The following is a 27,860-nucleotide window of genomic DNA, read 5'->3' on the forward strand; positions in this document are numbered from 1 at the left end:
GACATGTCCAGTGTCACCCAGGAAAGAAAGAAACAAGCATTAATTAAATACCTACAATGTGTAAGACATTGAATTACACACTTTACAAATATGAATTAATTTGATCCTGAAACAACCCTGGGGGAGAGGTACTATCATTATTGCCATTTTACAGCTGAGGAAACTGAGGCAGACAGAGGTTAGTGACTTTCCCAGGGTCACAAGCTAGTAAGTGTCTCAGGTCACATTTGAATTAAACTCCTAGCACTCTAGCCACTGTACCACCTAACTACCTCCCCTCCATTATCACTGGGAGTCATAAAAAGTCTAATTATCTTTGTGGAGGCTAAAATTGAGCAGTTGAAGTTTATCAAGAAGTATTTTGCACTGGGTGGGGAGTGGATTGGTTGTTTCCTTGTGTTAACCTGGAAATTAAGGAAACAATCAATATAGGAGAAATAAGGTCTTTAATTGGGGCAGAAGAACTATAGCTCCTGGTATCCCAAAGCTCAGAAGCTAGGAATACCCCAAGATGGGAACAGAGGACAGGCTTTTTAATGGGGTAACAGAACAAAAAGGGAACCAAAAGATTGCTCCAGAGTGACATATAGCTAATTAATGTAAACAAACCTTTGACAAAAGAAATAATAGAACAGCTCCTAATTTAAGTATAGACATTACTGACTTAATAGAAACTGCTTAATGTAGGTGGACTCTTTTTACATAATAACTTAAAGTCCAGGGAGTAAGGTGGGGAACATTGGGAGGGGATAAGTTGCTTGGGGGAAGGTCCATAAGTCCATCAAGAGTCTGGAAATGACAAAGACAGTCAGTCCCAGGCAATTCACCTGCCTGGGAAAGAGGGGACTGGGTGGGGAATCAGTTCTCAGTAAATTTTGTAGTTCTCACTTGCTTTCCTCTAAAGGATGTATCTCATACCTTCTCTTTCAGGTGGTGTGGTCCTCAACCCAACCTATTATGGTATGCCTGGCCATACCAACATCATGATCCATGAAGTGGGGCATGTCTTGGGGCTGTACCATGTCTTCAAAGGGGTTAGTGAAAGGGAATCGTGTGATGATCCCTGCAGGGAGACTATACCAACCATGGACACAGGAGACCTTTGTGCTGACACAGCCCCCACACCCAAAAGTAAGCTGTGTCAGGACCCTGAACCTACTAATGACACCTGTGGCCAAAACCACTTTTCTGGGACACCATTCAACAACTACATGAGCTATACAGGTAACAGAAAATGACCAATGCATCACCATCTTTGTTTTCTCTGGTGAATATATCCCTTGGAGGTAGGGAGGGAAGGCAGGAAGTAGAATTGATTTGGAAGGGGGAAGACAAGAACAGAGGGATTATTTTTATTTCCATATCTCCTTGAAAAACTTAAAACACTACTGGGGTGATGCAAGATTAATTTTGAGGGAGAAATTGGAGCTTCTATCTCTGAATCTTTCAAAAGAGAATAGATACTTCTTTGAATAGATACCCAAGTTTGTTGGTCTCTCCTACATCCTGGGATACAATAAGTCCATGGTCCTCAAATGGTAATTACTTATTAATTGCCTACTATGTGAAAGGCACCGGATGTTGTTCATTATCTTCAGGCATCCAGTCTAAAACAAACTCAGTGGGATTTAAATAGGATAGGAATCCTCCTTGTACTTATTGGATCTCAGTTGTTATTTGTCCTTTGTGATTCCCTAAGGAAGAAATGAAGACTCTATTAAAATCAAGACTTGAAGGTCTTTAAATGAATTAAAAAAAAATATTTTAAAGTACATTTGTGTATTAGATACATATTTCCCAATATTAGTCAAAGGTCTATTTTTTCCATCATAAAACTGTCACCATATCAAGAATACTAGGAAGTCAGTTCAACCAGAACTTATTATATCTTACCAAGTATAAGATATTTGCTAATTGTTGTCAATACAAAGGCAAAAACAAATCATTCCTTGGACTTGTGGAGCTTAAACTCTACCAGGATGGCACTAAAAATATACACCAAGGTAATTTGAGGAAGGAGATAACACTAATGAATTTGGACATGGGGAAGTAGTCAAATAGAATGTGGCCCCTGAAGTAAGCCTAAAGGATTCAGAAATGTAGGGATAGGGAAGGAATCCGGTATGTGCAATGAAGATAGACTGATTTGAATTCTATTTCTTTTTTTTTCTTTTATTTTTTTCAGGGCAATGGGGGTTAAGTGACTTGCCCAGGGTCACACAACTAGTAAATGTCAAGTGTCTGAGGCTGGATTTGAACTCAGGTCCTCCTGAATCCAGGGCCAGTGCTTTATCCACTGAGCCACCTAGCTGCCCCTGAATTCTATTTCTTATAATTGGGATTGTATTTGGCTATTCTTGACTCACAGGTCAACTGTATTCTTTAGTTTTTCTCTTTCCTAACACCAACTTTAACAATTCTAGCCTCAGCTCTGCCTTAACTATCGTTCAGTCACATCCGACTCTTTGTGACCCCATGGACCATACTATCCATGGGATTTTCTTGGAAAAGATACTAGACTACTTTGTCAATTCCTTCTCCAATGGATGAAGGCAAACAGAGGTTGAGTGACTTGCCTAGGGTTACATAGCTAGTGTTTGAGGGCAGATTTGAATTCAGCTCTTCCCCTCTCCAGGCCCAGAGCTCCATCCACAGAGCCACTAATATAGCTAACTAGGAAGATTACCTTTCCTCTTATTATTCCTCCACAGCACACATAGCTTTGGGCTAAGAACAGCCTTGAGGCATTTCTACTGATGGCCATAGTCACTCTGACCTCTTGGGTTAGGGAGAATGTGCCTAGAAAGTTTTCTATAGAAGTGGAGGAAAGGGATAGTTTTTTGTTTTGTTTTGTTTGTTTGTTTTCTGTTATGTCCAGGGGTTCTTTCTTAAGGAACATCTAAAAAAAATCAGGAAAGCTTCTATTGGCATTTTTGTTGTGTCCTTTTTTTTTTCCTTTTGAAAAATACTTTACCCAGACACTGGTGATGACATTTAAAATCCAGCAATGCTTTGGAGAAAGTTGATAACCTCTGTGACCCTGCAATAATTTTCTCATATAGTCCCATAGTGCTAAATCATCCGGGTACACATAGTTAATAAATCCCACCTCCTCTGCTAGGAGGATGGACTCATAGACTCTCACCTCTTGGGAAAAACCCAGGAAATTGCCCTGGAGGTGGGGAGAGGGAAGGAGTTTTGAAGTAGAGAAAATACTTCAATTGTAGAGATCCATCAAAAGTAAGCCACTTTCTGCTTCCATCAATAGCACCGAGGTTTATTTCTTGTCTCAGGTTCTTGGGAGACCTGTTCCCTGTCCTGTTAGAGAGTCTTTGGGCAAGAAACAGGGTTTCTTCAACATTATAACTGGTCACACATGGAAAACCCATGTGCTGAAACACTGCCATCTTGTGGCCTCTTACATATTGAGCAGTCCATCCAGACCAATTTCTGAGCCTGGGGGCATTGGAATTTTACCTTCCTCTAATGAAATAATTTGGAAATGATTCCCTGCTTAATGTTATGTAGCAGTGCTGACCTTTCCCAACTTGTTTTCATTGTCTCCCTGTTATATTTCATTGGCAGATGATGACTGCACCGATCACTTCACCCCGAACCAAGTGGCCCGTATGCATTGCTATTTGGATCTGGTATATCAACAATGGAGTGAAAGCAAAAGACCCACTCCCATCCCCATTCCACCAATGGTCACTGGACAGACCCAAGATTCCCTCACCATTCATTGGCTGCCTCCCATTAGTGGAGTTCTATATGAAAGGTGAGATCAGTGCTTGAGGGTGGGATAGAGAGAGCAATTATGAAGGGGTAATAGATTAGGTTTCTTTTTTTTTTCTTTTCTGAGAAGGGTGGGAAGTCAAGGTTTCTCGTGTGCCTGCACAGGGAAAACCCCAGATTGTCCCAGTGAAAAATTAATGAGTCACATAGAGAGCTGCAGGATACTCTCTTGACCCTTATTTTTGCTCTAGCCCCAGATCTGACCTCATTTAAAGAAATGACTGGCCAGCTCACTACATGCGCTCATTTTTCTGGGAGGATGTCTGACAGGCATTTCTTTGGATACCCATATAGAAAATGTCACATCTGGCATGACAGCTGTGGTTGTCCAGCAGTTGAGGAAGGTGTTGAGGATGAAGTGGCAGACTCCAAAGGGTACTTGCCAATTGGCAGGCATTAGCCACTACCTTCTCAGTGAGGGAAGTGGCCAGTTACTGCTCTAATGTCTGGAGAAAAATAGAGATCATTCCTCCTGGCTGTGCTGGTGGGATGTGTGTATATATTGCCACAGAGAATTCGAGGCAGTCCTTGACAAATATTAAATTTGAGAACACAGCAAAGGGTCAATTTCTGTATAGAACTGGGAAGTAGGTAGTTTCCTTCCTTTGGTGTCTCCAGGCTTTCACTCCAGGATTTTATTCCCTTTGGAGAACCTAGATGTTCCAAATTCCCACCAGGCACTTTATTTCTAAAGTCCTTTTTTTACCCTTCTCACACTGATCAAAACCCACCCTGGTATCTTTCATTTGTATTGCGGCATGAATGACTGACAACAGCTTAAAGTGTAACTTCTCCCAGGATTGTTTGCAGCTATCGAAGTCTTAAGGTAAAGCCCAATAACCTGACTGAGGCTGGGCAAAATTGGTGGCAATGAAATGCTTTTTGGAACTCCCCTGAGCTACCACATCAGTGGTTGACCGCTTCTGCTAGAGGAAAGATTGACTTTATTCTACTCCCTGCTCTGCCCAATACAAACCAAGGATATGATGCAACTGAACAGCATTCTTTACAGTCCAATGCTTCATGGATTTGATTGGGAGAGGAAAGTCAGGGAAGAAGAAGTCAACTGTGATGTAACCAAATGTCCAAAGGTACCTTTGTCAACCTTTCTGGAGGTGACAATCACTTTGATTCAGCATCGACAGTTTCCATTTTTTGGTGTGACCTTATATTTTATGCTGTTTTTATATTTTAAAACACTTTTTTCCCCCACATCCCTTTCATTTGATGCCATTCTCTATCTTATGAGATGGTTAGGGAAACTAATCTCAGTCATTAAAATACATAGGTACATGTGTGTGTGTGTGTATAATGTGTGTGTGAGTGCATGTGTGCATGTGTGCATGTGGGTATATGTTTTGAACTTGGAGTTAGAAAGACCTGCCCTTAAATTCCTCCTCAGATACTTACTAGCTATGAAACCCTGTAAAAGTCATTTAACTGCCTTGTTTCTCTTCAATAAAATGGGAATAATGATATTACATACCTCACAGTGTTATTGTGAGAAAAAATGATATTATATATACATATTCTTATATGAGATATAAAATCTCATTATGTATAAATATACTTTCATTATATAAAATGACTATTAGAAATAACTATATATGTGTGCTTTATATATACATATACATCAAAACTGTGTTTAATATATAAATACATGCTATGATCTGTATTATATAGAATTATAATTATGCATACTTTATTTTAAAATTATAAATACAATTTCATTCTATATAATGATTAGATCATATTTATAAAACTATATATAGCCTCTCTATATAAAACTATGCATATGCTATATTTGATATATACTATACATAATATACACTATACATAGTATACTGTGTATAGTACATATACTTATTAAATTTCACATATAATGATTTGCCAACTTTAAAGTGTAATATTCATCAGCTATATCTGATACCTGTGAGCTATTATGTATCTGTATTTGCATTGTGTGTGTATATATGTAAATACATATATATGTAAATATATATATATACATATATATTTCTACTGGTATAGGTATATATACAAGGATCAAATTAGATAATGCATATAAAACTTTATAACATGAAATCACTATGGAAATGGCATGTATTATATACATGCATATATACATAATGCACATATGTTAGAAAACTGTATTCATCGATTAAGGTAAATTAAAATTAATTTTGGGTATTTTTTTGATAATTTCATGATGTTCTTATACAAATCCCTGGGGAGAAGGAAAGGGTAGTGGTTATAAAACTAGAAGGAAAAATCATTGCCTAACATTTTTACATATCAATACATGTGTATATATACATATACACATATATTACCTAACCCTCGAGTCACTTAGTACAGGAACAATAAGACTGTTACATGCTAGTTCTACACGCATCTCTCTTATGTGATTAGAAGTGGGGTATCTTTCTGCACCTGTGTAGCTTGAATTGGGCAGTCTGAAGAGTGAAGCCCTATGGGAACACACACAAACCAGAATTTTACATCCGTTTACACAGCACACATAAACAATTTAATCTTTCTATTTTCTCTCCGGTACATGCCTGACGACAAACCTGACATCAGCACTGGGTTGCCACAAGCTGCTGGCTGAGGAGACACCCATTTGCTTTCTTACGTCACTCTAAAGGGTTCATAGTTTTGAGATCTCCTGATATGTTCATTGGTTAAATTCACGTCACATCCCTAGGAGTTTACGTGGGGCAGGCTACTGTGTTTACCATCCCTAGTTGGTATTTGGAATTCTTGTGTCATAAGGGAGCCTGGTCTACGCATTCAAGCAGTTTTGCTAAGAAGAAAAGCCAAATGTATCCAAGAAAACATAATGAGTTTGTGGCCATTGAAAATGAATGTCAGTGCTAGGAAAACACGTAGCCTACGGAAACCTTCACTAATTACCAAAAGAGCTGAGTACCAGAGCATTAAACTTTGTATACCAACATTCCAGCAGTGTCAGAAATCTTCCCTAAGAGAGGTGCTTCCCCCGAACACTGGGGAAGAAAAGCATTCTGATTTAATGCCTGTTTTCAACCCCAGCTGCATTGTGTCTGGGGAAACCGTCCAGGTTTCAAGGAACAGCTCTCAAAAACTCCTTCTCTGACCTTCAGCTACTGCTAGCCTCCCCTCGCTTGGTGGCCCAGAATAAGGAATTGTTAAAAGGCTAGGCTAGTTCATTCATTTTATTTGGGCAATGTCATTAGTACGTGGGAGTATTTTAACAGCAAGGGAATTCATTCAGTAGATCACTGTGGAGAGGTCAGTGGGAGAAGAAGCGGTGGGGTTCAAATCCTAGCTCTGGATGAACTATGTAGCCTTTCTGAGCTTTGACTTCCTCATCTATAAAGTGGGCAAAGGAATACTCACACTACCTACTTCATATCATCTTTCTTCTGAAGAAAACTCCATTTAAACTAGAAAGCATTACATAAATATATTATTAATTCAACAACTTTTTATTTAGCACCCGTTATCTAAAGGCGGGATGCAGCAAGACAATGGATAGAGAGCTAGCATTATACATATTTTTGTCTGATGGTAGCCAACTCTAGGGAAGGTGTGGGGGAAGGAAAGAAAAAAAGGAAATTTACATGATGCATTTATTATATATTTAAAAGGAATAGCAAATTGTACATAATAGATTTGTAGTTTCATGTGTAGTCACCTTTTATTATTGTACTGTTATGAAATGCTTATTTTATTTCATAAATCAAATAAACAATCGAATGAATGAATGAATGAATAAGTAAAAAGTACAGGAAGATCTGGAATCAAATTCCATCTGTAGCACATACTATTCATGTAACTTGGGACAAGTCTCTTAACTTGTCCATAATCCAGAAAACTGTTTAATGGGGGTCATATGCCTCAGTAGAGGGAGTTTTTTTCCCCTGTAGTTCTCTGTAACAATTAAATCATCACACCTGCCCCCCCCCAATGTATGCAAAACATGAGTGAGAGGGGCAGCTAGGTGGCACAGTGGATAGAGCACTGGCCCTGGAGTCAGGAGTACCTGAGTTCAAATCCGGCCTCAGACACTTAACACTTACTAGCTGTGTGACCCTAGGCAAGTCACTTAACCCAAATTGCCTCACTAAAAACAAAAACAAAAACAAAAACATGAGTGAGATGGTAAAGCAAGATACAAAGACAAAGAATACTTACTCTCTGTTCATAGGAAACTTACCTTTAGGAAAATTAATTTAAGTTTGTGAAAATTAATATGATCATCTGGATATATAAATCTTGTTCTGAAAAAAAAAATAGTATTGAGAGGAATACAAGAAGCTTTTGGACTTTGCAACAGAGTAATAAGTGATGAAGGAAGCCTATGTTGGAAAGAAACAAATGATCATTTTTTTCTTTTTTTTTTGTTTTTGTGAAATTACAATTCTAACTCTCTCTTATCCCCTGACTGGTTGGTTAGAATTGATTTCTCCTTTGAAACTTTTAGATTTCTATGTCATTATGAATTGTGCTGCAGGGAAGTCCAAACAAGGAGGAAATGAATTGGCTAATAAATGAGTCTCCCCCTTCACACTTTTAGCCATGGACTCTCACTATTTCCGCCTTCGTTGGTCTTCTGGTCTTTGAGTGTCTTTCCTTCTCTCTCCCTCCTTAGGGATGCTGGCAGTCTTTGTGGAATGTGCACAGAAGATGGGACTTTCCGTCAATATGTCCATTCTGCTTCTTCTCGTCGTGTGTGTGACTCTTCAGGTTATTGGACTCCTGAGGAGGCAGTAGGTAAAACTGAGCAGCTTCTCCCTTTTGACCCTGCACCAGGAAATGACAGAATGACCCCACTAGTCCTTGAGATGAGCAGGAGAGTAAGAAAGTGGTTTGGGATTATTCTTAATTTGGGACAAAACACTTCATCTCCTTGGCCTATTTCTTCCTTTATGAATCTAAGTGACCTAAAGCTGAATGGGTTATTGGGTATCAGATCTTTTTTGGTAATTGATGCACAATTGTAACTGCTTTGAAAGACTCTGCTTGTGGAAATTATTTTGATGTCCCAAGTAACAATGATGGAAGGGAAAAACGGTCACTTAGTGTTCAGAAAAGGCAAAGGGATAGGGGTACCTAAAAAAGGAACTTTAGGATGGGCAGAATAATACATTTAATTGTGTATCCATATATGTTGGCTAAACATTGTGTCACATATCATTGTTATAATGCATTGAATTTCATCTACTATACTTCAAGAAATATGATAGAAATCATTTTGGCTTGAATCTGTGAATTCATCAGTGTAGGAAGCTCCCAATGTAGAAACTCCATTTGAACTGAGAGATTAAGTGACTTTCCTGGGACTGTGCAGATAGTATGTGTCAATGGTAGGCCTTGAAGCAAGGTCTTCCTTACCTCCAGGCTGGCTCTCTATCCATTACCCAACACTGTCATATATTCAATATATTATATAATTTTTAAGTTAATGTAATTATATAATGTTCAATATAAATAATAAACATTATCCATGGGATGGCCTGACCCACAAAGCAGTGAGGCCCTACCTCTTAGTCATTTGTTTCAGGAAGATAATGGAAAACACATTACGGGGGACACTTACGTTGGAGGGAGTCAGGGGGATGAACTAGGTGTTCCAAACTGTTCGTTCTGATCTATGGTATTTATGAGTCTATTAACTGGGAACCAGTTGTGCTTGAGACATAACTTAAGCCAGGCTCCCTAAAGGCTGAAAATGTTTTAGCTGTTGCTTTTGTGATCTCACTGCCTCTCCAATGTTCACACCCTAACACTTCCCCACTTCACTCACATATATACTAGCACCCATTAGCTAACTTTACAGAGGGAATCTTTTTCTCCTTTCAAAGGAAAAAGGCCAAAAAACAGACAACCCCCCCCCCCGCCCCGATTCATATTATTTTCTCCACATTTCTCTGAATCTTCCCCAAAGGGAGATATCATCAATCCTCTGTTTATCATATCATCATCATCATTATCTTCCTTATCATTGTCTTTTTATCATTCATAAGGAACCAATGTGCCATTTGCTACTGGAGACATCATTACAAGAGCTACAGTTCCCTCTTGACAGACTTGTAGTAAAAAATCAGTAAGAGAAAGATTCAGGCTACTATGGTCCAAGATCTAAAAGTGTTCCAAAAATGGTCACTTTTTATATGCAAGAGAAAAGAAACTTGAAGAAAACCGGAGGAGGTAAAATCCTTGATTGACTGTATACAACATCCTAAATCGAGTTTTCTGGGAAGAATGGAAAAAGGAACATAAACTCTGTCCTGGCATGGTATCTGAACAATTTAGATTGGCATTTCATGAAAAACCATATTTCTGTAGCAAACAGTTTGTCCTGTGCTGGTGTTTTAGGACCTGTTTCTTTCTCTGGCTCTTTATTTTTCTTTGAATTCTTGGGGAAAAAATTCAAAGATCTCCTGGGCCTACACACTAACCAGAAGTAAGAATAAGGAGGAATCCTGAGTTTTAATGCCTGCTGAGGGATATAGGACAAAACACTTTGATTTCTTAGGCTTCCCTTTTAGTCTCCAAAATGTAGATCTAGACAGCGCCAGTTATTAAAAACTTACTATGTGCCAGGAATAGATAATGCTAAACATTGGGGAACAAATGGAAGCTAACAAGGAAGTTCTTACCCACAAGGAGCTTATATTTTTTTTTTAAAAGGAAGACAAATCATAAGGAGGAGATGGAAAACAAGGGAGTACTATTCGCATGGGTGAAGGCTACTAGCAAAGAGAAGGAGAAGTCTGGAAAATGAATTGAGCTGGGAGTGAAGGGAACATGGTTGGGGCCTCTCATTAAATGGCAATCTCAGCTAGAGATTCATTCACCCTGTCAGGAAAGCAAGTTCCAGAGGAGAGGGATGTTGAGGTGAAGCAAGACATCTGACTTCTAAGAAGACCCTTCTTCATAAGCTTAGTGTCAGTTAAGTAGGGACCAATAGTACTAGTTTTCTGGTCTCGACCATGATTTCGTACTTTAAAAATGCCTTAAACTGCTTTGCCTGCTTCTTTGAAAAGGTAGGGGAACTATGGGCATAGAACACTACATTTATTGAATTGTTAGTTAATTTTGATGCTATTTTCTCTCTCTCTCTTTTTAAATTATCCGTTGTCATAAAGGATGGTTGTGAGATGAGGAAAGAAGAAATCTATTAGGAAATGTTGATAATGTAAAAAAAAAATTAAAAACATTATTGAAAAAGTCCCTTAAAGATGATGAAATCCTAGAACCTTCCAACTTCAGAAACAACCTCATGGAAATATATTTAAATAACACCATAGTTCATTTAGCCCCATTCAACAACCACCAATAATCCAGTAATGTGCTAGCTACTATGGAAGGGACATGTATGAAAAATAATAGGACACAGTCCCTGTTCACAGAGTTGACAAACTGATAGGAGAGATGGCAGGCATGGTGGAACACCCCTGTAATACCTGCTACTGGGGAGTATGAAGCTAGGAGACCTCTTGAGCTTGAAAGTTCTGTGTTCCAGTACTAGACCAACTGGGGATCTGCACCAAGTTTAGTCTCACACCAGTGTGATGAGCCCTCCCAGAGCAGAGTCATCAGGATGCCAAAGGAGGGGGGAACTGGCTGAGGTCAGAACAAACAAAGCTCCTATGCCAAGAAGCAGTGGGATCAGGTCCATGAGTGGCTGCTGAGTATCCAGTCTGGGTGAGATGGGGAGATCTCATCAAGAGAGACACATAGAGATAGACAGAGAAAGGAGACACACAGAGACAGATATAGACAGACAGAAAAGGGATGGATAGGGAGGGAGGGAGAAGGGAGAGGGGAGGGGAAGAGGAAAGAGGAAGCAGGGAAGAAAGGGGAGGAGAGAGGGAGAGGGAAAGAAGTAGGGAAGGAGGGAAACAGATAGACAAAGAGAGAGAGAGATAAAGGTTAATACAAGTTTCTAGACAAATACTATAATACCAAGTAGAATGGCATGTATCATACATTGTATTTAATATCCGAGAATATGTTTGTAATGGGTTTTGTGTTTCTCTTAAAATTTTTGATCCTGAATTGCTAAGGCCATATGCATTTATGGAGTGGAAGCTTTTTTTGTGTTCCTTTATAGATATCTGTGAAACAATGATGGTCAGAACACTGGCCTTTGAACCAGTCTTATATTTAAATTTTGCATCTGACAGATACTCACTTTGTAACCCTTGGCTAGTTACTTAATCTCTCAGTATTTCCAGCAGTTTTCAAAAATGATAAGTTGTTAGCATATCAGTTGCTAATATGTAACAGGCACAGGGAGTTTTTGTACTGGGGATTCCTTAAAATGGTGAAATTATAGGTCTTACCTCCCCATCCATAGATGCCCATTTGTATATGCACCTGGGCAACTGAATGTCTATATTACTCTCATTCAATAGTGTTTGTTTACCCCTCCCACTTTTCTTAGGAATATATATACACACAAATATTTATATATCCTCACATGTACCATGATGATACAACAGTGAACATCCTAAAAGCAACCTAAAAAATAGGCTAGAGCAAAAATAGGTTATGTGACAGTGTTCATGGATGGGTGGGATGCCAAGCTGTAATCTAAAGAACCAAAAAGAAATTTTGTGGAGATGGGAGGAACTCATAAAGAAATGTGTCTTAAACTTCACTTGGAATTGCTGACACTGTAGGGGCTGGATTAGTATTAATACTTTTAAGTTCTATTAATAAATATGTATTAAGTGCCTACTATATGCCAGGCACTGTGCCAAGTTCTGGGAATGCAGAAATAGGTGAAAGAAAGTCCCTGTCCTCAAGGAATGCACAATCTAATGGGGGATAAAATATTCAAACAAATATGCACAAGCAAGTTATACCTTACAAAAAAAGAAAATTATTAACAGAGGAAAAGCTGTGGGATTAAGAGGGTTGGGGAAGGCTTCCTGTAGAAGGTGGGATTTTAGTTGGAACTTAAAATGTAAATAGACATTTATATCTAAAAATTATAATATACTAAAACCAACTTCATCACCATTGGATTCCATAAGGATATCTACTGTGCAATATTTTGTTAATCTAGTTTTTGAACCTGGCATATGTGCTGATCCATTCCCACTCTTTTAACCTGTCCTCTTCTCCCTTTCAAGGACATATATTTAAAACTGGTTGATTAGGTTGGACCTTAGCATGCCTGGTGAATGTATTGACCTATTATGGGGAATTTGTAAGAAGACATGGCCCTGGATTCAGGAGGACCTGAGTTCAAATCTGGCCTCAGACACTTGACACTTACTAGCTGTGTGACCCTGGGCAAGTCACTTAACCCTCATTGCCCTGCCAAAAGAAAAAAGACATGGATGATGGTCACCAAGGAAGGTCAAACATAGATATACAGTATTGTTTTCTGCATAAAGTTAGGGACTAGTCCTCTGGTCCATCCATGAAACTCCCAGATGAGTAAACTTCCTCTATCAATGTAGGATAGCTCCTTCTTTGCAACTTATAGTCTTTTAAAGTTGCCTGTTGCCTTGAACAGCCAGGTGGCCCCTGACTCCAGAAAGACCTGAGTTCAAATTTGCCCTCAGACACATACTAGCTGTGTGACCCTAGGCAAGTCATTTAACCCTATTTGCTTCAGTTTTCTCATCTATAAAATGAACTGGAGAAGGAAATGGCTAACTTCTCCAGTATCTTTGCCAAGAAAATCCCAAAAAGGGGTCACAAAGAGTTGGGTATGACTGAAAAAACTAAACAATAACAATAAGAGCATTGCGAGGTTAAGTATCTTGCCCAGGGTCACATGACAAGTATGACTTGAACCCTGGTCATCATAGCTTGGGACAGCTCTCCATCCATGACACCATGCCTGCCATGTGATCTGCATAGGTGAAGGAGATACTTGCTTTGACAAGGACACAGATCTATTATAATGCTGGACTAGATCTAGGGTTATGTACTGTGATAATAGAATGACCTCATATCCTTGGCCTTGTTAGCACTATGCTCTAACCAACCAAGCTGACCTGTCAGAGCAATGCTTATCAGAAGTACAGGATTTTATACTTTATCCTTCTTTTTTGTCACTGAAGGGGCCCACTCTTTTTCTTTTTAATATATCTGATATCTTTGTCTTCTCCACCATCTCACTGTCTTTTTGTAGGGCCTCCAGATGTGGATCAACCCTGTGAGCCAAGCTTACAGGCCTGGAGTCCAGAACTCCATCTGTACCATATGAACATGACAGTTCCCTGTCCAGCAGAAGGCTGCAGTCTGGAGCTGCTTTTCCTCCATCCAGTCCATGCAGATAGCCTTAAACTGTGGATTACCTACCTCTCCATGGATTCTTCCCAAGCACTCTTTGACATGGAGATCTTAATGGAAAACCATGAGTCTATCCACCTGGGACCCTTGGACACCTTCTGTGATACTCCACTCACTGTCAAACTCAATGTTGAATGGAAGGTCTCAGGAGTGAAGGTCTACACTTTTGATGAAAGGATGGAAATTGATGCAGCTCTCCTTATCTCTAAGCCTCAGAGCCCGCTGTGTTCTGGCTGCAGGCCTGTGAAGTACCAGATTCTTCGGGACCCCCCGTTTAAAAACAACTCTCCTGTCATGATAGCACACCGTCATCGGAAATTCACTGACAAGTGAGTTGGAAAACTGCCTTGCAATTTTTCTAGTGTTTCCAATGGGATTTTGGTTTTATTTCCTTAAGAGTTTTTAAAGAGTTACTATGTCTTTGGGGCCATGGTAGGTACTGGGAAAACAAATATAAAACAGTCTTTGCTTCCAAGGAGCTTTTAGTCAATTCAGTAGACATTTAATACGAATCAACTACATGTTAAGTGCTGGGGAAACAAAGTCAAAAGTGAACCAGTCAGTGATCTCAAGAAGCTTACATTTTCAGTTCAACATGGATCTATTAAGTCTCTCCAATATACTAAGTACTACAGAGCAAAAGACAAAATGATACAGTCTCAGCCTTCAAGGAATTTATGCTCTACAGAGAGAGACAATAAAATGGAAAGTATAGACAATAAATTTGAAGTGATTGCTGAAGGGAAGAGTGTTAGCTTCCTTGGAGGAGGTGGCATTTAAACTGAGTTTTTTTTTTTTTTTTAGTGAGGCAATTGGGGTTAAGTGACTTGCCCAAGGTCACACAGCTAGTAAGTGTTAAGTGTCTGAGGCCGGATTTGAACTCAGGTACTCCTGACTCCAGTGCCGGTGCTCTATCCACTGTGCCACCTAGCTGCCCCTAAACTGAGTTTTGAAGGAAGCTAGGGATTTTAAGAGGAGCAAAATCATTCTAGACACAGTGAAAAGAAATGGGAGGTGAAATGCCTTGTTTGGGAAACAACAAATCCCTGAACTGGGCTGGAATCAAGAATACACAGAGGAGAATAAAATGATTCAAGACTGCAAAGATAGTGTGAAGCCAGATTGGGAAGAGCTTTAAACAAAAATCAAGACAAGAGTTTTGTTTTTATTTTAAAGACAAGGGTATTCCTCCTTCTTGAGGAGGGAAGTGGCCCTGTCAGGACTGTGCATAAGGAATATTGACTCGTAAGTTATGTGGAGGATGACTTCGAGAGGGGAGAGTCGTGAGGCATAACACCACATATTAAGTTATTGCAGCAATCCAGGTAAGGGGTAATAAAGGACTGCTTATTATTTTAATCATTGAGTGGAGAGAAGGGAATAGATGTAAAATATAATTCCCCAACAAACTCAATGAGACATGAAAATGCATTGAATGTGGGGAGTGAGGGAAAGGGAAAAGGTAAGGATGACTCTGAGGTTGTGAACTTGGGTAATTGGAAGTATGATGGTACCCTCAGTGGAAATTAGGGATATTTGAAAGAAGGGAACATTTTGGGGGTTAATGAAGTCTGTTTTGGACACGTCTACAGGCATTGTCCATTTGAAGAAGTCCAGTATCTTTTTGATTATATGGGATTGATGTTCAGGGAAGAGACTAGGGCTGGTTATATAGATATGGGCATCATCTGAAAAGATATGATAAATCTCTGGCAGTTCATGAGATCACTAAGGGAGAGAATGTAGAATAGACATAGCACTGAGTCCTGGAATACAGTCATATATAAAGTTGCAAAAAAGGATGATGATTCTGCAAATAATACTGAGAAACACTGGCCAGATATATAAATGAAAAAGTGAAGAGAGTAGTGTCATGCAAATACAGGGCATTATAGGTTTCTGTTTGAAGAAGGTGTTCAGCAGTATCAAATGCTGAAGAGTTTTCAAGAAGACTAAGAACTGAGAAAAATCTCTAGGATTTGGCCATTATTAGATGATTGATGACCTTGAGAGCAGTTTCAGTTGAATGCTGAGAAAGAAACTAGATTGCAGTGGATTAAAAAGTGAGTGTGAGGTAAGAAAAAAGAGGCAACAAGTGTTGATATCTTGTTTTAAGAGTTCACTGTGAAAAGGAAAAGAGATATAGGCTGGTCCTTTGAGGGGACAGTAAGATTAAATGAAAGTTTTTTGCTTGTTTGTTTTCTAGGATTCAGTAGATCTGGGCGTATTTGTAAGTAGTAGTGAATGAACCAGCAAATAAGGATAGATTTAAAATTAGGGGAGAGAAAAGGTAAGACCAAAAAAAAGATAGTTCCCAGGGTTGGGCTTCTAGGGAAGATGGAAGACATGGGATCAAGGACCCAAGTAGAGGGGTTCATGTTGTCCAGAATAAGGACTACCTCTGCCTCCCAGATTGGAACAAAGAAGAGTTATATTGTGATGTTGAGGTGCTTTGAAATATAAAGTTGGGGAGAAAAGGAAGATTGACCTAGATAACCTCAATCTTTTTGGACATAATATCTAGTGAATTCTTCTGTTAGGGGAAGCAAGAGGGGAGTTGTATAAGTAGCTTGAGGAGAAGAGAGAAAAGCTGGGACAGATGCTTAGTAGAGTAGAATATAAAGTCAGCTAGGGAAGACAGTAAAAGGATTGTTGTTTAGGAATGTGGCTTGTAGAGGAATGGGCCAGCATGTTTGTGTGACTTTCTCTATTTGCATTCAGCAGAATGGATGTAGGATTTGAGAAAGTGGATGGATGGTAGGAACATTTGTAGGTGATAATGAGATCAAGGGTCGACTTGAACTTTTTTATTTCTGAGTGAAGCTGTAGTAGAGTAAAAATATGAAGATAATAATGATAATAATAACAATAATAACAGTTAATGTTTATATGGTATTTTAAGATTTCCAAAGAGTTGTATTATAGAATCTCATTTGATGCTCATGACAATGCTTTGACGTAGGGAAATAGCATGTGCCCAGATTAAAAAATATATAGAAAACAATCACAAAGGAAATACAAACAACCTCACCTAAAAGTGGGGAAGAGCCCTTAACAATGAGGGTGATCAACAAAGGCCTTGTCTAGGTGCTGATATTTGAAGGAAGCTGGGGGTAGGAAGAAACAGAGATGAAGATAAAGTGCATTTCAGTTGCACAGCCTTCACAGAGGCATGGAGGTTGGAGATGAAATGTCATGGACAGAGAAAAATTAGGTAGGTGACAATTGTACAAACTGTGGAGTAAGCAAAATTAGTTTAAGGAGCCACCAATCTCCCTTTCCTATAACTCATTCACTACAAACTTGTCGACTGCCTAATGTAGTGACAATTTCTTCTGGCCATCAAAGTCTACCTGAAGAAAGGTTGTGATATACTCATTCATAGGTTTAAAGGGCTAATAAGACTAACAACAAAAATATTTCAGTAACCATATATGAGAGGAACTACCATGACAAATATCTGTGCTGGGGCTAAGAAAGATTTAAAGATGCATAAAATACTGGTCTTCCCTCAAGGAATTTGTAGTCTTATCAAAAGATTCAAAAATACCTATGAAATAAAGAAGTTTATATTAAAGGAATGAGAGATATAAAGTGTTGTGAATGAAATTCATAATAAGACTGTAGTAAAGCTTAATGTGTTCATTCTTCTTAAGTACTGATATATTAACAAAGGATAAAGAATATTTCTTATTTGAAGAACATTGGGCATCATAGAACATATTCTATTTGAATTTTTTGGGGGGTGAGGCAATTGGGATTAAGTGACTTGCCCAGGGTCACACAGCTAGTAGGTGTCAAGCATCTGAGGCTGGATTTGAACTCAGGTACTCCTGACTCCAGGGCTGGTGCTCTATCCACTGTGCCACCTAGCTGCCCCTATAGAACATGTTCTAGACCTCAGAAGAGTGTAGAGGGCAAGGTAATGATCCTGAACATGTATGTGGTACTCTACTATAAGAAACCTGCCTTGTCTTTGCAAGACTTTCCTTGGTGAATAGTCACTTGGACTAGTGTAAGAGCCCTCTTGTTGGCCTCCTTGCTTCAAATATCTCCCCGTTTTAGTCCATCTTCCACTCAGCTGCCAAGGTGATCTTCTTCTTCTTCTTTTTTTTTGGTAAGGCAATTGGGGTTAAGTGACTTGCCCAGGGTCACACAGCTAGTAAGTGTTAAGTGTCTAAGGCTGGACTTGAGCTCAGGTCCTCCTGAATCCAGGGCCAGTGCTCCATCCACTGCACCACCTAGTGCCCTCCAGTCATTTTCACTACCCCCCCCCCCACCCGTGCCTGCAATTCTCTCCCTTTTTTTCTCCACCTCCTGCATTCCCTTGCATCCTGTAAATCTTAGCTACTTGCTTCCCTTCTGCAAGAAGCGTTTCCTGGGCCTCCTTTAGTCTTTCTTCTGCTTTAATTATCCTATACAGTAATACTATCTTATATGTACAGAGTGGTTTACATGTTGTTTCTCTTGGGAGAATGTGAGTTCCTTGAGGGCAGGGACTGTTTTTGGATTTCTTTCTATTCCCTAAGCTTAGCATAGCTTCTGGGATATAGTAACTGATTAATAAGTAAATGCTTGATGACTTGACTTGCCTTGAAAATGAAAGTTTGTTATTTGACCTATTCAAAGAAGTAAAAAGAAGAAATTCAAAGAACAAAGTTAATCCCAATTCCCACAGCTGCTACCGTGCTGCTTGCTTCTAAGATCCTCCCAAATCAGTTCCTTTTCATGTTCTCATCTATATGGTTCAATGGATAGAACACTGAGCCAGGAGTCTGAAGAACTGAGTTCAAATCTGGCCTTAGATGCTTGCTAGCTGGGTAGTCCTGGCAAGTCACTTAGCCTTTCTCAGCCTCAGTTTCTTCATCTGTCAAATGGGGCCAAAGATACTATCATGGATATGATGAGTATAAAAGATCATCTCTTTATTTTAAGTACTATATACATATTAGCTATTATTTCAATGTAGTTATCTGCCTTAATATTTCTCTTTATAAAACATCTACAAAGGCCAAATGTGCATTCAAGCTAGTCATTCATTTAATCCTAACTTTTTACCTATGATGTATATATGGGGTAGTCTGGGAGGGATTGGATAGAGGAGAATGTAAATATAAATACACAATCCATGGTCCTAAGGAACTTAATTCTAGTAGAGGACAAAAGACATGTACACAAATAATCATAATATTTGTTGTTATAAGTAAACATGACAAGTATCAAAAGATATAGACAAATACTATGAACGGGTCATGGGATAACCTCTCTCTCTTTCTCTCTTTTTTTTGGGGGGGAGGCAGGGCAATGAGGGTTAAGTGACTTGCCCAAGGTCACACAGCTAGTAAGTGTCAAGTGTCTGAGGCCAGATTTGACCTCAGGTCCTCCTGAATCCAGGGCCAGTGCATTATCCACTGTACCACATAGCTACCTCCAGTCATGGGATAACTTGAGAATACACTGTTTCATTCTTTATCTTTAACATCAAGGAAGCCCTTAAATATTATTGATTAACTGGGGGGAAAGATCAATTCTCTCTTGGGACTGGGGAATATCAGGAAAACCTTCAAGGAGAGGGTTGGATTTGATTTTTGGCTTCAAAGGATGGATAGAACTTGGACAGACAGACATGAGGGGCAGGGAAAGTTATTCTTAGTAGACAGAACAGTGTGACCCAAGGCATGAAGAGGCAGGGGTGGGGGCTGGAATGCATATTTGGGGAATGATGCTGTAGTCCAATTTGGTTGGAACAAAAGGTACATTAAGAGGGATATTAGGAGTTATGGCCTGCTTACTATGACCATGAATATCAGGCTAAATAATTAATGACTTTTTAGTTGGTGATTGGGAGACATTGAAATTCTGAGCTTGTTATCAGCCCCATGTTTAATAAAGGGAACTCTCACAATGGTATGTAGTCTACATAATTGGGAGGGAAACTCTTACTTTATACTATCCTACAAACTCCTTTTAATGTTTTTCCTTTGGTTTTGACAGGGAAGTCACTCCTGGTCAGGTATATCAATATCAAATTCAAGCAGCAGCTGGCACAGAACTGGGAGAAGCCTCTCCTCCTCTGATCCATATCCATGGCACCCCCTACTGTGGGGATGGACAGGTGACAGAGTGAGTACTCTTTCCAGTGGGAACTTATGAGCAAAGATTCACTTGGTTGTGTTGTCAAGGACTTTCAGCCCAAAGTTTGAGTTTGGACATATTGTGTGAAGTTGGGGTAGGGTAAGAAATGTCAACATTTTAAGCTAATCAGACATTCCCAGAATTCACAGTTTAAATAGGAATCCTCAATGGGAATCACAGTCCCCCTCTATCTAACTTTTGGCAGTTGATCTGAGCTTTTTTACTTTGTGGAAATTCCACATTATTGGAGTAAGTGGTAACTGGTGAGTGACTCAAGGAGGCACCTGAGTGGGAGAGAAGGATGTGAATCTTAAGCTTCTACTTAAACATGACCTAAGAACCATCATATAGGCAGGGTAGTATATTAGAAAGAGCATTGAACTAGGTTCCAAGATTGGCTCTGTCACTAACTAGCTGAGTTACCTAATAGCTAGTGAGAAACCCAGGGGAAGAGAGTGTACCCTCACATTGCCTTAGAAATAGAAATATTTGTTCTTGTAAACTTTTTGATTTTATGTTATTATATTTTGTTTTGTTTTACTTCTCCCTTAGTTACCTAATAAAGCTCCTTTTGAAATGTCAAACTTATCTTTGTTAAATTGAAGAAGTAAGGATTCCTTTTTTCCATACTCAGACCTAGAGAAATAGGGCTACAGCATTGCCCCTAGAGGCCTAGGTGTGGTGATGATTATTACAGAGGCCACATCACCACGCAGACATTCTGGGAGTTGGATTCTACTCTAGAATGACATTTTTCAGCAGACTATGAAAAGTCAGTTAGTTTGCCTTTTGTGGGGGAAACATGGCAGAAATGGAATAGCCCTAGAGAAGCTTCAAATTCTAGCTTTCTCTTAGTGGTTGACCCATCATGGCTTGAATATTCATTATGCTGTGTGGAAGGAACCTCAAGAGTATTTATGTAGTCACCTAGTCAGGTGACATTTCAATGTCACTTTTCAAAAAGAAAATTACTCCTTGGATTTCCATTAAATTGAAAGAGGCAGAACTTTTTGAATTCTCCATGCATTTATCTTCTGCTAATCTCATGATAAGACTACCAATAGAGCATAGTACCACATTTGGTATACTTCAAAGTATTTTTAAGTTGAGTGAAGTATTGGGAAATCTCAGGGACCAAATAAATGCTGAACTATGCTTAAGTCAGAAATGCCACAAGTCTTTCCCCACTCCAATCCATATTCTGCTCAGCTATGAAGGTGATCTTCCTTAAAGTGGTTATTTATCCTGTTACCTCCTGACTCAATCAACTTCATTAGGGATAGGGATATCACCATCAGGATCAAATACAAAGTAGTCTGGCATTCAAAGCCCTTTATAACCTCTCTCCCTCCACCACACACTTTACCTTAACCTCCTCTCTTCCCATACTTGACAATCCAGTATCACTGACTTCCTTGTAGTTCCTGTAATGCCACTCCATCTCCTGACTTTGGGTAATTGTCTACAATGATGCAATTGTATAAATGGTTCTGCTCACTTAACTTTTCATCAGTTCATACAATTCTCCCCAAGTTTCTTTAAAACTGTTACTTTTATCATTCCTTACATCAAAATGCCATCCAATATAATTCTTATGCCATAGTTTGTTCACTTCCACCTCCCTGGAGAATCACTTACTTAGTTTCCAATTCTTTGCACAGATACTCTGCTCTTGCCATACCCCATAAGGAGTGTTGTTTTCAATTCTGAGATCGTAGTTTAGAAGGATATTGATAAGCTGGAGAGCATACAGAGAAGGACAACCAGGATGGTGAAGGTCTTGGATTCATGTCATGTGAGGATAATTTGAAGATGTTTAGCCTAGGGAAGAGAAGACTAAGGAGGAGAACATGAGAGCCATTTTAAAGAATTTGAAGGATTGCCACATGGAGGAGTGATTAAACCCATTCTGTCTAGCCCATGAGGGAACAACCACAAGCACTGGATGGGAGTGAAAGAAGAAAATTTAGACTTGATATCAAGAAAGACTTCCTAATTATTAGAGCTGCCCATGGGCTTGCCTCAATAGGTGGGAGGCTCCCTTTCTGTGTAGGTCTTCAAGTAGAGGCTAGATGACTACTTGTTGGGTATGTTGAACTTGGAATTCTTTCCTAGATTGCCACTGAGTTACTTTCCAACTCAAATTCTATGCTTCTATGAACTGTGTAACAATCTATTTAAGCTCTCTGGACCTCAGTTTTCTCATATGTAAAATGAAGGGATGGGGCTAAGTGACCTCGTGGGTCCCATTCATCCCTAAGTATCTGATCCTTTGAAGTCCCTTTTTCCTCAAAGAGAATAGATCATAAATACGTTAAAGTGGGAAGAGGGCTTAGTGACTATTCAAAATTACTGATCTTTCAGATGAGGAAACTGGAGCCAAAAAGGTTAAAGTGACTTGCTCCAAGTCACAGAATTTAGTGGCTTGAACAAGCTTACAGCTATGGTCTTCTAAGTTTTGCCTAGCTTATTTAAATACATCAGAGATTTTAAAAGTTTTGTTGATTTTTACAAACTATTTTAAGATATAGAGATAATAATTTTAAGTTATAGAATTGGATAAAGTTATTATAACAGGACAAGTAACATATTTTAATTTGCTTCATAACAAAGACCAAAGGGAAAGTGACCATTTCTCACTCTTTTCCTCTTAGGAGTCAGGGAGAAGAATGTGATGATGGGGATTTGCTTGATGGAGATGGCTGTTCTAGAAAATGTGAGAAGGAAAAAGGCTTCAACTGTCTTGGTGAGTCAAGGACATTTTCCTTGGGTCTATTTTTGGATCTGTTTGCTTTTGTTAGTGAAAATGGATCATTTTTTTTCATACTCATTACTATTATTTAACCCTTCATTAAGGAGGAGCACAATCGTTCATCATGTTGTTTATGGCAGCATTATTCGATTTGAGTGACGAAAACTCTAAAACTAGAAAGGAAGCTTGAATATAATCTTCATTTAGTATTCATTTACTTCATAGACATTAGGCACAATATGTTGTATGCTGTGCAGAAGATGTGCTTGATATGGTCTCTTGCCTCTAAAAACTTAGCCTCTTAGCTCATAGAGATATGGAACCTCAGAAAGGAAATTAGACGTCATCTAGTAAGTCTGCTGCAGTAGATAGAGTGCCAGCCCTGGAGTTAAGAAAACTCCTCATCTGAGGGGCAGAGCCAAGATGGTGGAGAGGAAGCAGCAAATTGCCTGAGCTCTCCTTCTGTTCCCTCAAAAAGAACATTAAATCAAGCCTCTGGACGGATTCTGAAACTACTGAACCTGCAAAGGGAAAGAGAGACACAGTCCTCCAACCAGAGATAATTTAGAAGACTTCAGGAAAAGGTCGGTCTGACTCGGGCAAAAGGGAGGCCCAGTGCAAGGCAGCAACCCAGCGCCGAGGGGGTCAGGGCAAGTCAGCAGGAGCTGCGGGCCACAGCCGAACAACTGAGGCTCCCGGAACCTGGTTCAAAAATCTGGTGGCCAAGAAGGGCAGTGGAAAAACCTACCTGCACCGGCCGGGAGGGCGACGAACAGGTCAGGTGGGAATGGACGCCAGGAGCGGGCGCCTGGCTGGCCGAGCGCACCCAGACAGGAAGTGCCGGGTGGGGGATCTCCACACACCATAAAGGCCTCAGAGTAAAAACCCAGTCACACAGCACCTATACCCCTGCACAAGAAGCCCAAAACAGCGACTCTGGTGCCCCGAGAGCAGACCTCAACTTAAAAAATAAATAAATAAGCTGCAATAATGAGTAAGAAGCAAAAAAGAGCCCTCTCCATTGAGAGCTTCTGTATCAATAGGGAAGAAGCCAATGCAAACTCAGATGAGGACAATAGCCTCAAATTGCCTACATGTGAAGCCTCACGAGGGAAGGTGAATTGGTCTCAGGAACAAAAAGCCTTCCTGGAAGAGCTCAAAAAGGATTTTAAAAATCAATTGAGAGAGGTAGAAGAAAAAATGGGGAGAGAAATGAAAGAAAACAAGAAAACTATGAAAAAAGAATCAGCAGCTTGGAAAAGGAAGCACAAAGATTGACTGGCCAAATGGAAAAAAAAGTGCATAATTTCACTGAAGAAAACAATGACTTAAAAAATTCAGTTAGCCAAATGGAAAAAAAGGTGCATAATCTCATTGAAGAAAACAATGCCTTAAAAAATTCTTCTGGCCAAATGGAAAAAAAGGTGCATAATCTTACTGAAGAAAACAATGCTTTAAAAATTAAAATCGGACAGTTGGGACATAAGGAATCCATGAGACACCAGGAATCGGTCAAGCAGAATAAAAAAAATGAAAAAATAGAAGAAAATATGAAATACCTCCTTGGAAAGACAACTGATCTGGAAAACACGTCCAGGAGAGACAATTTGAGAATCATTGGACTGCCTGAAAGCCATGACCAGAAAAAGAATCTAGACACCATATTCCAGGAAATTATTAAGGAGAACTGCCGTGATATCATAGAATCAGAGGATAAAATCATCATTGAAAGAATCCACCGATCACCTCCTGAAAGAGACCCCAAAACGAAAACTCCAAGGAACATTGTAGCCAAATTCCAGAATTATCAGGTGAAGGAGAAAATACTCCAAGCAGCCAGAAAGAAGCAATTTAAATATCATGGAGCCACAGTCAGGATTGCTCAGGACCTGGCAGCTTCAACATTAAAGGACCGCAAGGCTTGGAATATGATATTCCGGAAGGCAAAGGAGCTTGGATTGCAGCCAAGAATCTATTACCCAGCAAAAATGTGCATTTTCTTTCAGGGGAAAAGATGGACATTTAATGACATTGGGGACTTTCAATCTTTCCTGGTGAAAAGACCAGAACTGAATAGAAAATTTGATCTCAACATACAAGACTCAAGAGAAGTTTAAAAAGGTAAACAGAGGGGGAGAAAAAAAAAAAGGTTACCCTATTAGGTTAAACTGTTTATATCCCTACATAGGAAGATAATACTCATAACTCTCAAGAACTGTAAATGTATTTGGGCAGAGAGAAGGACTTTACACAGAGGGTATAAATATAAATTGTCTTTGATGTGATGATACAAAAAAAAAATTTAAGGGGTTAAAAAGAGAGTCTCTGGGGAGGAGAGGAAAGGGGAGGTGGAAGGGGATGAATTATATCATATGAAGAGGTGAAAAAAAAACCTATTACAATAGAGGGAAAGAAAGGAGGGGTGAACATTGTTTCAACCCTATTCTCATTAGATCTGATTCAAAGAGGGAATAACATATACGTTCATTGGGATAAAGAAACTTAACTCATTCTTTAGGGAAGCAAAAGGGGAAGGGAAAGGGGGGGGACTGATAGAAGGGAGGACAAAAGCAAGGGAGAAAAGGGTAAAGAAAAGAGGGGGGTGATAAAAAGGGAGGGCAGATTGGGGGAGGCAGGGGTAAAAAGTAAAACGTCGGTGAGGAGGAATAGGGTGAAAGAAGGCGGGGAAAGTACAAAGGGGGTAAATAGAATGGAGGGGAATAGACAGTCAGTAATAATAACTGTGAATGTGAATGGGATGAACTCTGCTATAAAATGGAAGCGAATTGCAGAGTGGATTAAAAACCAGAATCCTGTTTACAAGAAACACATTTGAAGCAGAGAGATAGACACAGAGTAAAGGTAAAAGGCTGGAGTAGAATATATTATGCTTCAGCTAAAGTAAAAAAAGCAGGGGTAGCAATCCTTATCTCAGACAAAGTGCAGGCAAAAATAGATCTCATTAAAAGAGATAAGGAGGGAAATTACATCTTGCTTAAAGGTACTATAGATAATGAAGTAATATCAATATTGAATATGTATGCACCAAGTGGTATAGCATCCAAGTTCTTAAAGGAGAAGTTAAATGAGTTACAAGAGGAATTAGACAGTAATACTATACTAGTGGGGGATCTGAATCTCCCCCTCTCAGAATTAGATAAATCTAGCCAAAAAGTAAATAAGAAAGAAGTGAAAGAGGTGAATAGATTACTAGAAAAGTTAGACATGATAGATGTCTGGAGAAAATTGAATGGGGATAGAAAGGAATATACCTTTTTCTCAGCAGTACATGGCACATTTTCAAAAATTGACCATGTATTAGGGCACAAAAACATCATAGTTAAATGTAGAAAGGCAGAAATAGTAAATGCATCCTTTTCAGATCATGATGCAATAAAAATTACATGTAAGAAAGAGCCAGGGAAAAGTAGAATGAAAATCAATTGGAAACTAAATAATTTCATTCTAAAGAATGAATGGGCCAAACAAGAAATCATAGAAACAATCAATAACTATATCCAAGAAAATGACAATAATGAGACAACATACCAAAATCTATGGGATGCAGCCAAAGCAGTGCTTAGGGGAAAATTTATAGCTCTAAATGCTTACATGAATAAAAAAGAGAAAGAGGAGATTAATGAATTGGGCATGCAACTTAAAAAGCTAGAAAAAGAACAAATTAGAAATCCCCAATTAGATACTAAATTAGAGATCCTGAAAATCAAAGGAGAAATTAATAAGATTGAAAGCAAAAAAACTATAGAATTAATCAATAAAACTAAGAGCTGGTTTTATGAAAAAACCAATAAAATAGATAAAATATTGGTTAATTTGATTAAAAAAAAGAAAGAAGAAAAACAAATTACCAGTATCAAAAACGAAAAAGGGGATGTTACCACCAATGAAGTGGAAATTAAATCAATAATTAGGAATTATTTTGCCCAACTGTATGCCAATAAATTTGACAACCTAAATGAAATGGATGAATATTTACAAAAATACAAACTCCCCAGGTTAACGGAAGAAGAAATAAAATCCTTAAATAAACCCATATTAGAAAAAGAAATTGAACAAGCCATTAATGAACTCCCTAAGAAAAAATCCCCAGGGCCAGATGGGTTTATGGGTGAATTTTACCAAACATTTAAAGAACAATTAATTCCAATATTATACAAATTATTTGGAAAAATAGGTGAAGAAGGAGTTCTACCAAATTCATTTTATGACACAAATATGGTGGTGATACCAAAACCAGGCAAAGCAAAAACAGAGAAAGAAAATTATAGACCAATTTCCCTAATGAATATTGATGCTAAAATCTTAAATAAGATATTAGCAAGGAGATTACAGCAAGTGATCACCAGGATAATACACTATGACCAGGTGGGATTTATACCAGGAATGCAGGGCTGGTTCAACATTAGGAAAACTATTAACATAATCAACCACATCAATAAGAAAACCAACCAAAATCATACGATTATCTCAATAGATGCAGAGAAAGCTTTTGACAAAATACAACACCCATTCCTAATAAAAACACTGGAGAGTTTAGGAATAGGGGGAGCTTTCCTTAAAATAATAAACAGTATCTACCTAAAGCCATCAGCAAGTATTATATGCAATGGAGATAAATTAGAGGCCTTCCCAGTAAGATCAGGGGTGAAACAGGGATGTCCATTATCACCCCTATTATTTAATATTGTCCTAGAAATGTTAGCTTTAGCAATCAGAGAAGAGAAAGGAATTAAAGGAATTAGAATAGGCAAGGAGGAAACAAAACTATCACTCTTTGCAGATGATATGATGGTATACTTAAGGAATCCTTGAGAATCAACTCAAAAATTACTTGAAACAATTAACAACTTTA

The 27,860-nt window shown here is 38.9% G+C and overlaps 1 protein-coding gene across 1 annotated transcript in view; it reads left to right on the plus strand.

Annotated features, from left to right (window-relative positions):
* The window catches only part of PAPPA2 (pappalysin 2), a 389,726-nt gene that overhangs the window by 142,287 nt on the left and 219,579 nt on the right, over positions 1–27,860 (plus strand). Inside the window, 6 exon segments of the mRNA XM_044003126.1 lie at positions 931–1,224; positions 3,586–3,778; positions 8,432–8,553; positions 13,940–14,429; positions 20,095–20,223; positions 22,890–22,981. Of these exon segments, the coding sequence (XP_043859061.1) occupies positions 931–1,224; positions 3,586–3,778; positions 8,432–8,553; positions 13,940–14,429; positions 20,095–20,223; positions 22,890–22,981 (1,320 nt within the window).

Source organism: Dromiciops gliroides, chromosome 4, assembly GCF_019393635.1.
Source record: "Dromiciops gliroides isolate mDroGli1 chromosome 4, mDroGli1.pri, whole genome shotgun sequence".
NCBI classification, from domain to species: domain Eukaryota; kingdom Metazoa; phylum Chordata; class Mammalia; order Microbiotheria; family Microbiotheriidae; genus Dromiciops; species Dromiciops gliroides.